Below are 13,835 nucleotides of genomic sequence, written 5' to 3' on the forward strand. Positions count from 1 at the left end.
CCAGAGAGATCAGGTTGGAGTTTTAACTTTGCTATGTATGAGTTAGTCTGTTACCATAAGCAAGTCCCTGTAAGTCCATCTCACAGGACGAAGTGGAAGTTAAATGGAAAAATTTATGTAAATGCTGATAGCGCAAGGTCTGGTATATCATAGGTGCTTGATAAATGTCAATTATTTCTCCTTTCACTCCTAGTTGTAAAATTATAGTCCTATTGTCCACCATATTAGTGAATGTATATGTATCAATACAGGGCAACTCTAATTAAAGTGACCTGTGATTTTTCCACCTAGAAGATCTAAAAATAATATTGGACAACTAGTGTACGCGTAAGTATCTAGGGATAGAGCTGAAATGGTCAAGTGATTATGTTATTTAATATACTAATTTGATCATATCTGTTCATATTAAAAATCACATATGTTTATACTAGTATAGATATTTAGTGAAACTCCTCACATGCACCTTTAACATCAATGTCTTTGTCCTCATTTGAGCCATTTCCTGAGTCAATCTAACAGTTTTCCAGAGCACACAGTTTTTACTTCTTTTAAGTATATGGTATTGTCACTGAAAAATTTATCCTAAACAAGGAAAGTCTATTAGCATAACATTAACACAGTTTATCCTTCCATCCATCCTGTATCCCATGTATTTTCTGTAGCATGATTATTCACTTACTGTTTTTTAAAGTCCTCTTCACAGCAACATCCAACACTTAGAATTTTGAGGTCAGCAACCAAGTATGTGTTACATTTCTTCTTTTTCCTTTGGATATGCCAGTTCTGTCTGGTGCCTTCCATATGCATCAAAAAAACAGCATTGATTGAGGCCATTGTTCAAAGAAAGGAATTTAAATAGTGCCCGTTTAACATGGCCACACACTATAGGAGCTTGTTACATCCCGTCTCTTTTTTTCTGGGGGATAATTTTTGGGAAAATTATTGCCTAGTATTTGGGTATATATGATACGTGGATTGAGACCCTAGGATCATGGTTTTAACCCTTTTGACCCTACGTTTCCAGTATATAAACTGAATTCAATTGCTTCTTGGCCTTTTGGCTAAGATCATGTGTAAACTGAATTCATAGCCCTGCCCAGGACCCTTACGAAAGGGTTTTCCTGCAGGAGCATTAGCTCAGTGTCTGGCCAGCTTAGGGCAAATTCATGACTATTACTGAGATCATCAAATATATACTCTGAATGAGTGGAGTATAATGGTCGAGTTGGGACTCTGGAGTCAGATAGAGGTATTTATCTGTCTTCTTGACTGCTGTGTTTCCAGTACCTAGAACAGTACATATCAGGCCTTCAGTAAATTATTTCTGAAGGAATTAGTGAATCCCAGTATACCACCAGACTGTTCCAGTCCTCCTATGATTAATCTAAAGATCATCACTTGAATTAAACTCCTTTCATTACTGCAAACATTGGCAGAAGCTTTATTTCTACAATAAATGGTGGATTCAGGTTTATTATTGAATTGGTCACCAGATTTGCTTCTGGAATTATAAAGCTATTAGTCACAGTTTCTATTGAACGTAGCCTATAACATAGAGTACTTGGTTTGATTCTCTGCTATTTCAGTTTTCCCCCTAGTCTATGCTTTATGTCTGAGGTCATTTTCAGTTTTAATTTCTGATGATTCTTCTGAAATGGCTGATTTTAATTCCCAGTGCTCTCAAAGATGAGGATACTGAAAGCTTGTATCCTTAGTTGTAAAGAAATAGTAAGTCTCCATTAAAGTAGTAAACTAGTGATATTTCTTTTCAAAGTGTGAAGGTAGCTCCAAGAGTAACAACTTATACATTACTTACAGAATAGTGTCGACTGGCTTGTACCAGGTAAATCCTTTGTATTTTTCTGTGCCTTCTTGCCTGGGTCCTACAGGGTATAGCACTTGAATGTGCCAGGCTGAGCCGAAGATAGCCTGGGCGGACTATCGTGGGCCCTGGATACGCAGCCTGGTTGGGAGTGATTGAGGCTTTTAGCTTGCTGGGTCTGCTGCAGGTGGTTCCTTAGCTCAGTGAAGATGTCTTAGTCAGTAGAACACTAGTAGTATGAGGTCAGTATCAACTGCTGTGGAAGGAGAAAGCAAGAAACTCTTGCCTAAATAATTAGTAATAGGGGAACCTGGGTGGCTCAGTCCTTAAGCATCTGCCTTCAGCTCAGGTCATGATCCCAGGGTCCTGGGATCAAGCCCCGCTTGGGGTTCCCTGCTCAGTGGAGAGTCTGCTTCTCCCTCTTCCATTCCCTTTGCTTGTGTTCCCTCTCTCACTGTCTGTCAAATAAATAATAAAAATCTTTAAAAATGAATAAATAACTAGTGATAGGATAAGTTGGTAGACTGACTGGCTAACAGACACATATCCGAGTAATGTGGGTTTGACCATGACGTGGAGAAGCCTTCTGAGGGTGGCTGTGGATACTGACAATTCAGACTGCCTTCCCCAAGCGATGGAACTCAGTGGAGTTCCAGAGAAGGTGACAGGTTTAGGGAGTCACTCTGACTTCCTAGAGTGGAGTGGACTATGAATTTTCTCTAGTTTGACATTGAAACTTTATCTTTGTCCTCCTATGCCCCTCCACATGGTCTGCTATTCATAGTACCTTTAGATACTCTCAACTAGTTATACTGTGACTTGATACTGTGGCTGCATCTGTGGTTCTCTTCTATCAGCTTGGATTATCAGCAAGAGTGTGGCAGAGATCTTGTGAGAAGGTATAATAAAAATAATAAAAGTTAAAATCCTGTTTAATTTCCTGATAGCTAATGATGTTGAATTAAGACTGAGGACACTAGGAGATGAGACAAGTCTCCCGGAAGACAGTGAGTCAAGATCTGTTCACTGAGGCTTCTCTAAATCTGTCTGGCTGTTGCTTTGTGTCAGTTCAGGTAGTAAAGGAGCCTGGGAGTTTGGCCAATGCTGTTGATGGTGCTAGATATGACGTAGAGCTTTCTTCCTTCTCCAGTCACACTTTGCCTTTTGTGTGTGACAGCATAGACAGGATGTTCCTGCTCAAGGTGCTTGGCTTGCCTCCCTTTTGGATTTGAACCAATGCTGCAAATCTTAATGGACTCCTTTTTTGGTAAATAAGAGCTTTATTGAGATGTAATTCACATACCATACAATTTGCGCATTTAAAGTATATAGGGGCACCCAGGTGGCTTAGTTGGTCGAGCATCCAACTCCTGATTTCAGCTCAGGTCATGATCTCAGGGTTCTTGGATTGAGCCCCACGTCTGGGTTTGCACTTGGCGGAGGGGTGGGGTGTTTCTTCTTGGGATTTTTTCTCTCCTTTTTCCTCTGCCTCTCACCCTATTCAAGTGTACACATGCTCTCTCTCTCTCTAATAAATAAATAAAATCTTTTTTATTAAAAAGTATATTGGGGGCACCTGGGTGGCTTAGTGGGTTAAGCCTCTGCCTTCAGCTCAGGTCATGATCTCAGGGTCCTGGGATCGAGTCCCACATCAGGCTCTCTGCTCAGCAGGGAGCCTCCTTCCCACGCTCTCTCTCCGCCTGCCTCTCTGTCTGCTTGTGATCTCTCTCTCTGTGTCAAATAAATAAAATCTTTATTAAAAAAAAGTATATTATTCAGTAGTTTGGTTTTTGTCCTTTTTAAAAAGATAGATTATTTATTTATTTAGAGAGCACAGGTGCTTGCAAGTGGGGGGAGGAGCAGAGGGAGAGACTCTCCCATAGACCCCCTCCTGAGCGTGGAGCCCCCAGTGGGGCTCATTTCTTGACTATGAGATCATGACCTGAGCTGAAAGCAAGAGTTGGACACTTAACTGACTGAGCCACCCAGGTGCCCCTAGTTCAGTTCTTTTTAAATATATTCGCAGTGAATATTTAATATATTCACCACCACAGTCAACTTGAGAACATTCTTATCACCTGAAAAAGGAACTCCATACCCTTGGCAGTCAAACCCCATTTTCTCCCAGTCTGTGTGCTTTCTGTCTCTATGGATTTGCCTATTTTGGATGTTTCGTATCAATGGAATCATACAATATATAGCCTTTGTGTCTGGCTTCTTTCACTTAGCATGTTTTCAAGGTTCGTCCATGTTGTAGCATGTGTCAGTGCTTCACTCCATTTTATTGCTAAAAAATACTCTTTTATATGGCTAGTCACCTTTATTTCTCCATTCATCAAGTGAATACCATTTGAGTTGTTTCCATTTTTGGCTATTATAAATAATGCTGCTATGAATATTTGTGTGCAAGTTTTTCTGTGGACATGTATTTTCATTTCCCTTAGGAGTGAAATTGCTGGGTCATATGGTAACTCTGTGTTTAACCTTTTGAAGAATTGCCAGACTGTTTTCCAACATGACTGGACCATTTTACATTCCTGCTAGGGATATATGAGGGTACTAGTTTTTTGGTTTTTTTTTTTTTAAGATTTTTAATTTATTTATTTGTCAGAGAGAGAGTGAGCGAGAGCGAGCATAGGCAGACAGAGTGGAAGGCAGAGTCAGAGGGAGAAGCAGGCTCCCTGCGGAGGGCAAGGAGCCCGATGTGGGACTCGATCCCAGGACGCCGGGATCATGACCTGAGCCGAAGGCAGCTGCTTAACCAACTGAGCCACCCAGGCGTCCCTGAGGGTACTAGTTTTTATACATCTTTGTCAACATTTGTTATTATCCATCTTGTACCTGTAACCATCCTAATGGGTATGAAGTGGTATCTCCTCATGTTTTTGACTTTTCAGTTGTGTGTGTGTGTGTGTGTGTGTGTGTGTGTGTGTGTGTTTTAAGAATTTATTTATTTATTTGACAGAGAGAGATCACAAGTAGACAGAGAGGCAGGCAGAGAAAGAGAGAGAGGAGGAAGCAGACTCCCTGCCAAGCAGATAGCTGAATGCAGGACTCGATCCCAGGACCCTGAGATCATGACCTGAGCCAAAGGCAGAGGCTTAACGACTGAGCCACCCAGGCACCCCTGTAGAAGCAAAGTTTTGAATTGATCCTTTTGCTCCTCACTGTCTTCCTGACAGGAAGAGAATATCTACACCTTGGGTTTTATTTACCTTGTACATCATTTTTCCCACCCAAATGGTGTATTTCACACAGCTGCAATGATATTTCCTTTTTATCATTAGACAGATTACATCAATGCCAGTTTCATGGATGGCTACAAGCAGAAGAATGCTTACATTGGTACGCAAGGTAAGTTAGGATGCTCCTTACAAGTTGGTTTTATGTCATCTACCTATGATTTCTTGTACCTGATGATTGCATACCTTTTGAAGGCTATGGTAACTTGAGGTGATGTTATGGCCACTAGATCCCGGCCTTTCATAATGATTGGGGGTTATTGAGGAAGGCAGAGGAGGGGTATAGAGTTTCTGTACCAGATATGCCTGGAAACTCACTGCATAGAGATAAACTAGAGATTTGAACATACAACACTACTACAAGTTTTAGGATTATGCATTGCCAACCTATGGGACTGGGACATCAGAACTCACTGGCCTGTGAAATGTTCTTAATCCACTGAGCCACCCAGGCGCCCCTGAAATGTTCTTTATGTCCAATAGGAGGCCAGGAGTGGCAGTGGGAATTCTCAGAGATTGAGTCCTGTCTGTGAAAGGGTGTTGCTGTCCTAAGTGACTTTTGCTTGTTCTTGTAAATCAGGGAGCACCCAGAAGTCTTCTGACATGGATAGTCTATACTAGGTCTAACAGTGAAGATTTCAGACAGAGTTTCTACAAATGCTTCTGTAGGCCCCAATTCCTCCTAACCTGGCCTCGGCCATCTGAAGGAGAATACCAAGTTGTCTTCAAAGAGGGTGGGGAGAGATCACAACACAGGAGGACATAAGAGGCTTTGGCCATTGCAGAGCATGACCAGCAAAAGATCTGGCAGATACCTCCTTAGCAAGTGATAAAACTTAGTATCACCAATAATAGGTAGGTATTATGCCTCTGTTGTGATATAGTGAGAACTATACAACAACCTTCATTGTTTGTGGTCAGTGTTGAAGTCTGAATCGTGAAAAGTAAACCAGACAAATCCAGATGGGATGGTGGGACATACTATTAGAAAACTGGCTTAGACTCTTCAAAGTTAAAGCCATGAAAAACAAAAGCAGGGAACTGTTCTAGATTAAAGGATACCAAAGAGATATGATAACCAAAGGTATGTGCCCATTACTGGAACTTCAGTTTAGAGAAGAAGACTATCAAGGACAAACTTGGGATACATGGAGACTATATGTTAGATAATATTACTGTATCAGTGTTTAATTGGTTCAGTGTGACAATGGTATTGTTCTCTAGGAGAAAGTCCTTGTTCTTCTAAATATGTGCCCAAGTATTTAGGAATAAAAGGTCATAATTTCTGGAACTAATTATTAAATAGTTACAAAATAAAAAGTATGTGTATTTATATATATATATAGAGAGAGAGATTTCTCTTGTAATCTTGTAATGATAGCTAAAAATCATAGCTTTTTTTTTTTTTTTTTTTTTTTTTTAAGATTTTATTTGTTTGACAGAGAGAGACCACAAGCAGGCAGAGAGGCAGGCAGAGAGAGAGGGGAGGAAGCAGGCTCCCTGCCGAGCAGAGAGCCCAACGCGGGACTCGATCCCAGGACCCCAGGATCATGACCCGAGCTGAAAGCAGAGGCCTCAACCCACTGAGCCACCCAAGCGCCCCAAAAATCATAGCTTTAAAGCTCAAGAATTTATGAGTACATTGTACTCATATTCTTCCAGTTTTTCATTGGTTTCAAATTTTTCAAATTTGATATATTGTTAATTGGTCTGATGGTTACAGGCTTATATTTCCCCCCCAGGAGAGACCACTCCCTCCAAAAGGAATCCTTTCAAGACCCTAAGAAGAAATTAGAATTACCAGGACAAATTTTTGACATATACAACATGATATGATCTGCCTGAGAGTAGGGGCTTTGTTGAGGAGGATGGCTTTGGCAGATTGGACTTATGGTGGATAAGGATTGGCTCAAGGGTACCCCAGAATGCTTCCTCCTCCAGGTTTAGAAGGCAAAGCTACCACTCGGAGTTGCAGGAATTGGATTCTTTAGGGTGGCTTTGAAGGCCCTATCCCGAAGAAACTCCCCTAAGAGTATGAGAGAGACTTTTTTTTTTTTAAGATTTTATTTTATTTATTTGACAGACAGAGATCACAAATAGGCAAAGAGGCAGGCAGAGAGGGGGAAGCAGGCTCCCCACTGAGCAAAGAGCCTGATGTGGGGCTCGATCAGGACCCCAGGATCATGACCTGAACCGAAGGCAGAGACTTTTTTTTTTTTTTTTAAGATTTTATTTATTTATTTGACAGAGAGAGATCACAAGCAGGCAGAGAGGCAGGCAGAGAGAGAAGGAAGCAGGCTCCCCGCTGAGCAGAGAGCCCAATGTGGGGCTCGATCCCAGGACCCTGAGATCATGACCTGAGCCGAAGGCAGTGGCCTAACCCACTGAGCCACACAGGCGCCCCCCGAAGGCAGAGACTTTAACCCACTGAGCCACCCAGGTCCCCCGAGAGAGACATTTTGAATCAAGCACAGATCACCTTTAGACAGCATCAGTACTCTTTTAGGACTGGAAGATGGGGTCCTGTGATGTGGAAAAGGCTAATTTGATTTCCTTGGCTAACTTTCTTGGCTATATTCAGTATTTTGATTCTGATAATACATTTCTACTAATAATATCTGTTATCTATTGAGAGTATCTATTATATATCAGGCTTATAATCTTCATCTAATTATTACAGACTCTGCAAAGAGGATTTATTAACCCATGAACAAACCCAAAGAGGTTTGGCGATCTTGGATCACACCGCTAGTAAGTGGCAGAGCCAGGATTTGAGAGTGTGTCTGATTCAGAAGTCCTTGTAAGCCAAGCCAAAGGATTGTTGTGCCCATGTCAGCATAAACCACTAACTTGAGTTCTTTAGAAAAGTTGACTGTTAAAGAGTAATCTGGGAAGTGCAGCATTCTCTTCTAAATCTCTCTTGTGCCTTGGAAGAAATTATGACCCCTCTTTGCCAAGCCCGAGTCTGAGTGGGATCTGGGTTGTTAGGTGCTCTGATTGGCAACAGCATTTTTTTTTTTTTAAGATTTTATTTATTTATTTGACAGAGAGAAATCACAAGTAGTCGGAGAGGCAGGCAGGCAGGCAGAGAGAGAGAGAGGGAAGCAGGCTCCCTGCTGAGCAGAGAGCCCGATGCGGGACTCCATCCCAGGACCCTGAGATCCTGACCTGAGCCGAAGGCAGCGGCCCAATCCACTGAGCCACCCAGGCGCCCCAGTCAACAGCATTTTTGCCAGTGATTTGAAGGTGTAAAATAAAGCATAGGAGTGCTGCTGTGGTGCAGGATAGTAGGATGTGGACAAGGCCAGGATTAGTGATATGGAAAGGGAGTTCTCACTATCTTCTTCACATGCATACTATGGTAATGTAAGTGCATTGTAGAAAATTTAAAAGATAGAAATGAAATTCACTCATAACCCTGAGACCCAGAGATAATGTTAACATTCTATAGTGTCTCCTTCCAAACCGTTTTCCTTCTTTCTTCCTTCCTCCCTCCCTCCCTCCCTTTCTCTCTTTCTTTCTTTCTTTTTTTATGTATTTATTTGATAGGCAGAGATCACAAGTAGCCAGAGAGGCAGGCATAGAGAGAGGAGGGGAAGCAGGCTCCCTGCTGAGCACAGAGCCCAGTGCAGGGGCTCCAACCCAGGACTGTGAGATCATGACCTGAGCCGAAGGCAGAGGCTTTAACCCACTGAGCCACCCAGGTGCCCCCAAACTGTTTTCTGTACAAATAGATGTAGACATATAAAATATCTAACAAGATGGATTCTATCTACTTGTTACCTAAAAAGGTAACAAGTGAACAAAATTTCATTTGATGGTATCTTGTGAATACCTTTCCAGAGCAAAAATAATAGATCTTACAACATCACCTTTATGAACTACTTCAACCATGGATATGCTGTAATTTAACAGCCCTCTCTTGGTAGACATTTAGCTTGCTTCCAAAACCTCACATGCTTTTGGCAGTGTTCATTTCTGCCAAGAGGGAATTCTAGTGTGATAAAATATTAATGCTACTAAAAGGCTTTAGCAAAAATGGTAGTAAAACCAGCAGACTTCCAGGACAAAATCAACCCTTGATACTGCCCTTCTTCTCTGAAAGCAGAGGAGGAAGAAGGACTGGGAAAGTACAGGGAATTATCCCAAGTTGTTACTTCCTTGATTTAAAGGGAATTGTTGGCCCACAAGTATGTTCAGAGTTTCCCCTGAGTGCCCAGCCCTGTGAAGGTTCTAACTCTAAAAGGAGAACTCGACAATGTGGCTATTACCCTCGGCACCGTGTTTGCTGAGATGAGATTTTTCTTACAAACTAAAGTGATTCATATAAGACCCATACATTAAATGGTTAAGCTGGGGGGTTTTGTTTTAAGATTTTATTTATTTATTTGACAAAGGGAGATCACAAGTCAGCAGAGAGGCAGGCAGAGAGGCAGGGGTTGGGGTGGGGTGGGGGAAGCAGACTCCCCGCTGTGCAGAGAGCTGGATGCGGGGCTTGATCCCAGGATCCTGAGATCATGTCCTGAGCTGAAGGCAGAGGCTCAACCTACTGAGCTACCCAGGCTCCCCTGGTTAAGCTGTTTGGATCCAGCTGTGTCATCAAGAGCTGTCTATGTTGTGATGAAGCAAGTTTTTTATTTTTAATTCGTTTTTATTTATTTATTTATTTTTGAAAGAGAGAGAGAGAGAGAGAGAGAGACAAAGAACAGGGAAGGGACAGAAGAGGAAGAGAGAGACTCTTTTTTTTTTTTTTTAAAGATTTTATTTATTGGACAGACAGAGATCACAAGTCAACAGAGAGAGAGGGGGAGGCAGGCTCCCCGCTGAGCAGAGAGCCTGATGTGGGGCTTGATCCCAGGAACCTAGGGTCATGACCTGAGTGGAAGGCAGAGGATTTAGCCCACTGAGCCACCCAGGCACTCCAGGAAGAGAGAGACTCTTAAGCAGTCTCTACACTGAGTATTAGAAAGGGGGTTTGACCTCACAACCTTGAGATCATGACCAGAGCCAAAATTGAGAGTCAGTGCTTAACCAACTGAGCCACCCAGGCACCCCTGTGATGAAGCAAATTTTTAGAAAGATTCAGCTGGCAGGGGTATCCAGAATAGACTGAAAGAGGAGTCCTATTCAGAAAAATAAACCAAAACAGTACTACAGTAACTCAGACAAAAGATGATGTGTGGTCCTTGTGGCTTTGAAGTTGGGTCGGGAGGGCATGATAAAAGCCAAAAAGAATCCAAAGACAAAAAAAAAGTCTCTAGAACTTAGTGACTGCTTCTAGAAGATAAAGGAAATGGGAAGTCAGAGTTGACTGCAACTTTTTAAGACTGAGTGATTTAAGAATGCCAATACTTTTTTAAACAGAGATGGGAAAGGAGAGAGAGAAGGCTAATTTTGAAGAAAGAGATTGATTCGCAAGCATGTTGGGCCTAAGGAGACCCATGACAGGACATGGAAGGGGATTGGTTCAGTAGGCTACTGATGATGACAAGGCTTTAGGGAGATGGAAACAGCTAGAGGCATGTACACAGTTGACACTGTCTGTGTGTACGTGCCAGTTCAAACCCTGATGGTAAGACTCTTGGGAAGGGGGACGCCTGGGTGGCTCAGTTGGTTGAGCAGCTGCCTTCGGCTCAGGTCATGATCCGGCGTCCTGGGATCGAGTCCCACATCGGGCTCCTTACTCAGCTGGGAGCCTGTTTCTCCCTCTGCCTGCCATTCTGTCTGCCTGTGCTCACTCTCTCCCCCCCTCTCTCTCTGATAAATAAATAAAATCTTTAAAAAAAAAAAAAGACTCTTGGGAAGGTACATAACAGTATTTCTCAAACTGTAACTTAACCTACAACTTCACTTGGGATCTTGTTAAAATGCAGATTGCACATTTCTTTCTTTCTTTCAAAAAAAGATTTTATTTCTTTATTTGACAGAGGTCACAAGTAGGCAGAGAGGCAGGCAGAGAGAGAGAGGAGGAAGCAGGCTCCCTGAGCAGAGAGCCCGATGTGGGACTTGATCCCAGAACCCTGAGATCATGACCCGAGCCGAAGGCAGAGGCTTTAACCTTAAGCTGAGCCACCCAGGAGCCCGCAGATTTCTAATTTCTAATACTCTCTCATACAATGCTGGTGCTGGTGGTTCACGGACCACCCTGAATAGCAGGGATGCCCCAAGAAGAGCAGGGAAGCCAGCGTCTGTGCTTTGGAGTTATTAGTTGAGGGAAAAAAACCAGCAATTCCTGGGGCGCCTGAGTGGCTTAGTGGGTTAAGCCTCTGCCTTTGGCTCAGATCATGATCTCAGGGTCCTGGGATCAAGCCCCACATCAGGCTCTCTGCTCAGCAGGGAGCCTGCTTCCCCTCTGTCTCTGCCTGCCTCTCTGCCTACTTGTGATCTCTCAGATAAATGATTAAATATCTTTAAAAATAAAAAACCCATGGGGTGCCTGGGGTGGCTCAATGGGTTAAAGCCTCGCCTTCGGCTCAGGTCATGATCCCAGGGTCCTGGGAACGAGCCCCAGTCGGGCTCTCTGCTCCGCAGCGAGTCTGCTTCTCCCCACCGACCCCCGCCCCCGCCTGCCTCTCAGCCTACTTGTGATCTCTCTCTCTCTGTCAAACAAATAAAATCTTTAAAAAAAAAAAAAATTTATCTCTCCCTCTCCTTCTGCCCCTCCCCCATGCATTCTCTCCCTCTGTAAAATAAATAAGATAGGGGCGCCTGGGTGGCTCAGTGGGTTGAGGCCTCTGCCTTCGGCTCGGGTCATGATCCCAGGGTCCTGGGATCGAGCCCCATGTCCGGCTCTCTGCTCAGCAGTGAGCCTGCTTCCTCCTCACTCTGACTGCCTCTCTGCCTACTTGTGATCTCTGTCTGTCAAATAAATAAATAAAATCTTTAAAAAAATAAATAAATAAAAAATAAAATAAATAAGATAAATCTTTGGAAAAAAAAAAAAGATAAAGAAAAAACCCAGAAATTCCTGAGAAGGAAAGAAGGGCTTCCAGGGTAATGTTCCTTGTCTTATCCTTCCATTCCAGGCCCTTTGGAGAATACCTATCGTGATTTCTGGCTCATGGTATGGGAGCAAAAAGTCCTAGTGATCGTCATGACCACCCGGTGAGTTCTTCCCCTTTCCTCCCTCTGCATTCTGCCTCCACCCTGTTCCCAAACATCGGAGATTCAAGAGCGGAGTTTAGCTCATAGAACAATGAGGATTAGGAAAGCCATGGCAAAGGTCTTGAGATGTTTTAGCTTTGTCTTAGTTGACCCAGAATTAACAAAGCCAGGGTATGGTGGGAATTGATAGATCTAACTTGTCACAGTTTTGATCTAACTTTTCAAAATTTTAATCCCTGGCTCTGGTGACCTTGTGCCAGTTATAGGCTATTCTGAGGTCCTGGCCTTATCCACTAAAGGAAGTGTAAGCAAACGTGGGGCAATTCACTTTTAACCTGCTCCCTACTTCCAAAGGGCAGCAGTCTTCCTGGCTTCTAAATTACCAGTTCCCCTTTATTCTCTCCTTCCCTACTACTTTTGGCAGTTTTTCTGCTCATTCGTATTTCCACCTGTAAAAGAATTGTAAAAAGAGAGATGAAACATAGTTGGTCAGGCAGGAAGCTCTTGATGAAAGGAATCCTTCTGAAATTTTGGTCTACATATCTGCCAAAACTTGAGGAATTACAAATTCATTAGTATCATCATTATCATTATGATAATTAGAACCTATTTCAGATGAGGAGAAAAATGTTAATGAAAATCTTTGCTCAGTTCCCTTTCTCATGGCACAGTCACAACCACCTTTGCTTCGGAGAGGTGGTAGTACAAGAAATACCACCTTGGAGCATTTGAGCCACTACAGGGCAGTGAGCGGGGGCCTGGGTTGCTCAGTGGGTTAAAGCCTCTGCCTTTGAATCAGGTCATGATCCCAGGGTCCTGGGATCAAGCCCTTCATCGTGCTCTCTGTTCAGCTGGGGATCTGCTTCCCCCTCCCTCTCTGCCTGCCTCTGCCTGCTATAATCTCTGTCAAGTAAATAAATAAAAATCTTAAAAAAAAATTTTTTTTTGTTTGTTTGTTTTAAAAGGGTAGTGAGGTGGATTTTAGGCCTTCACATAAACCTCCTGCTAGCCTCCCAGGAGCTGGGCCTTTCCCACTTCTCTCAGCCAAGTACCCCTATTGGGGAAGAGAATGAATGGTGGCTGAGATACAGGGCAGGGAGTTTCATCTGGCTTACCGTATTTTCTCTGCTCTCTTTTTTTGTCCACCCAGTATTTATCCTGGATATATGAGGAGTAGCAAGAGGTATCAGGAAAGGCACCAAATGGTATAACAGGCACCCAATAAATGTCTGCTAAATGAGTATATGCAAGAACGTTAGCTGTTGCTACCTCTGTTTAGAATGAAGGTTTCCCACGTTTTCTGCCAAGAAGCAAAGGTGTAAGTTAGAAGCTATGCAAGAGATGACATTGCTCTTCGGGGTACAGCAGATCATAGCTTTCTGCTGTGGAAAGGAAGGATGGAAGGCTTACCTTGCTCTGTGTTGTCTTCAGGTTTGAGGAGGGTGGCAGGAGAAAGTGTGGCCAGTACTGGCCATTAGAAAGAGACTCTCGGATCAAATTTGGCTTCCTCACGGTGACCAATCTAGGCGTGGAGAACATGAACCATTACAAAAAAACAACGCTAGAAATTCACAACATAGAGGTAAATCCCAGTTTCTATTTTTAGCTGGGGGAGGTTTTTAAGCTGGGGGAGAACTTTTATGGTAAAGGAAATTTCCAGAGGGAAT

General features: G+C 43.0%; 1 protein-coding gene and 1 long non-coding RNA gene across 2 annotated transcripts in view; one reads left to right on the forward strand and one right to left on the reverse strand.

Moving 5' to 3' along the window:
* Positions 1–13,835, forward strand: part of PTPN9 (protein tyrosine phosphatase non-receptor type 9) — an 88,669-nt gene that overhangs the window by 68,476 nt on the left and 6,358 nt on the right. The window contains exons 9-11 of the mRNA XM_032342389.1: positions 5,110–5,176; positions 12,090–12,168; positions 13,600–13,750. Of these exons, the coding sequence (XP_032198280.1) occupies positions 5,110–5,176; positions 12,090–12,168; positions 13,600–13,750 (297 nt within the window). The remainder of the gene's footprint in view (positions 1–5,109; positions 5,177–12,089; positions 12,169–13,599; positions 13,751–13,835) is intronic.
* Positions 492–13,677, reverse strand: LOC116590527. Its single transcript, XR_004285636.1, has 3 exons — positions 13,579–13,677; positions 1,817–2,078; positions 492–794 (listed from the first exon to the last, which is right to left on the reverse strand). It is a non-coding gene; the product is annotated as an uncharacterized LOC116590527 (long non-coding RNA).

This window comes from Mustela erminea, chromosome 5 (genome assembly GCF_009829155.1).
Source record: "Mustela erminea isolate mMusErm1 chromosome 5, mMusErm1.Pri, whole genome shotgun sequence".
Classification (NCBI taxonomy): Eukaryota; Metazoa; Chordata; class Mammalia; order Carnivora; family Mustelidae; genus Mustela; species Mustela erminea.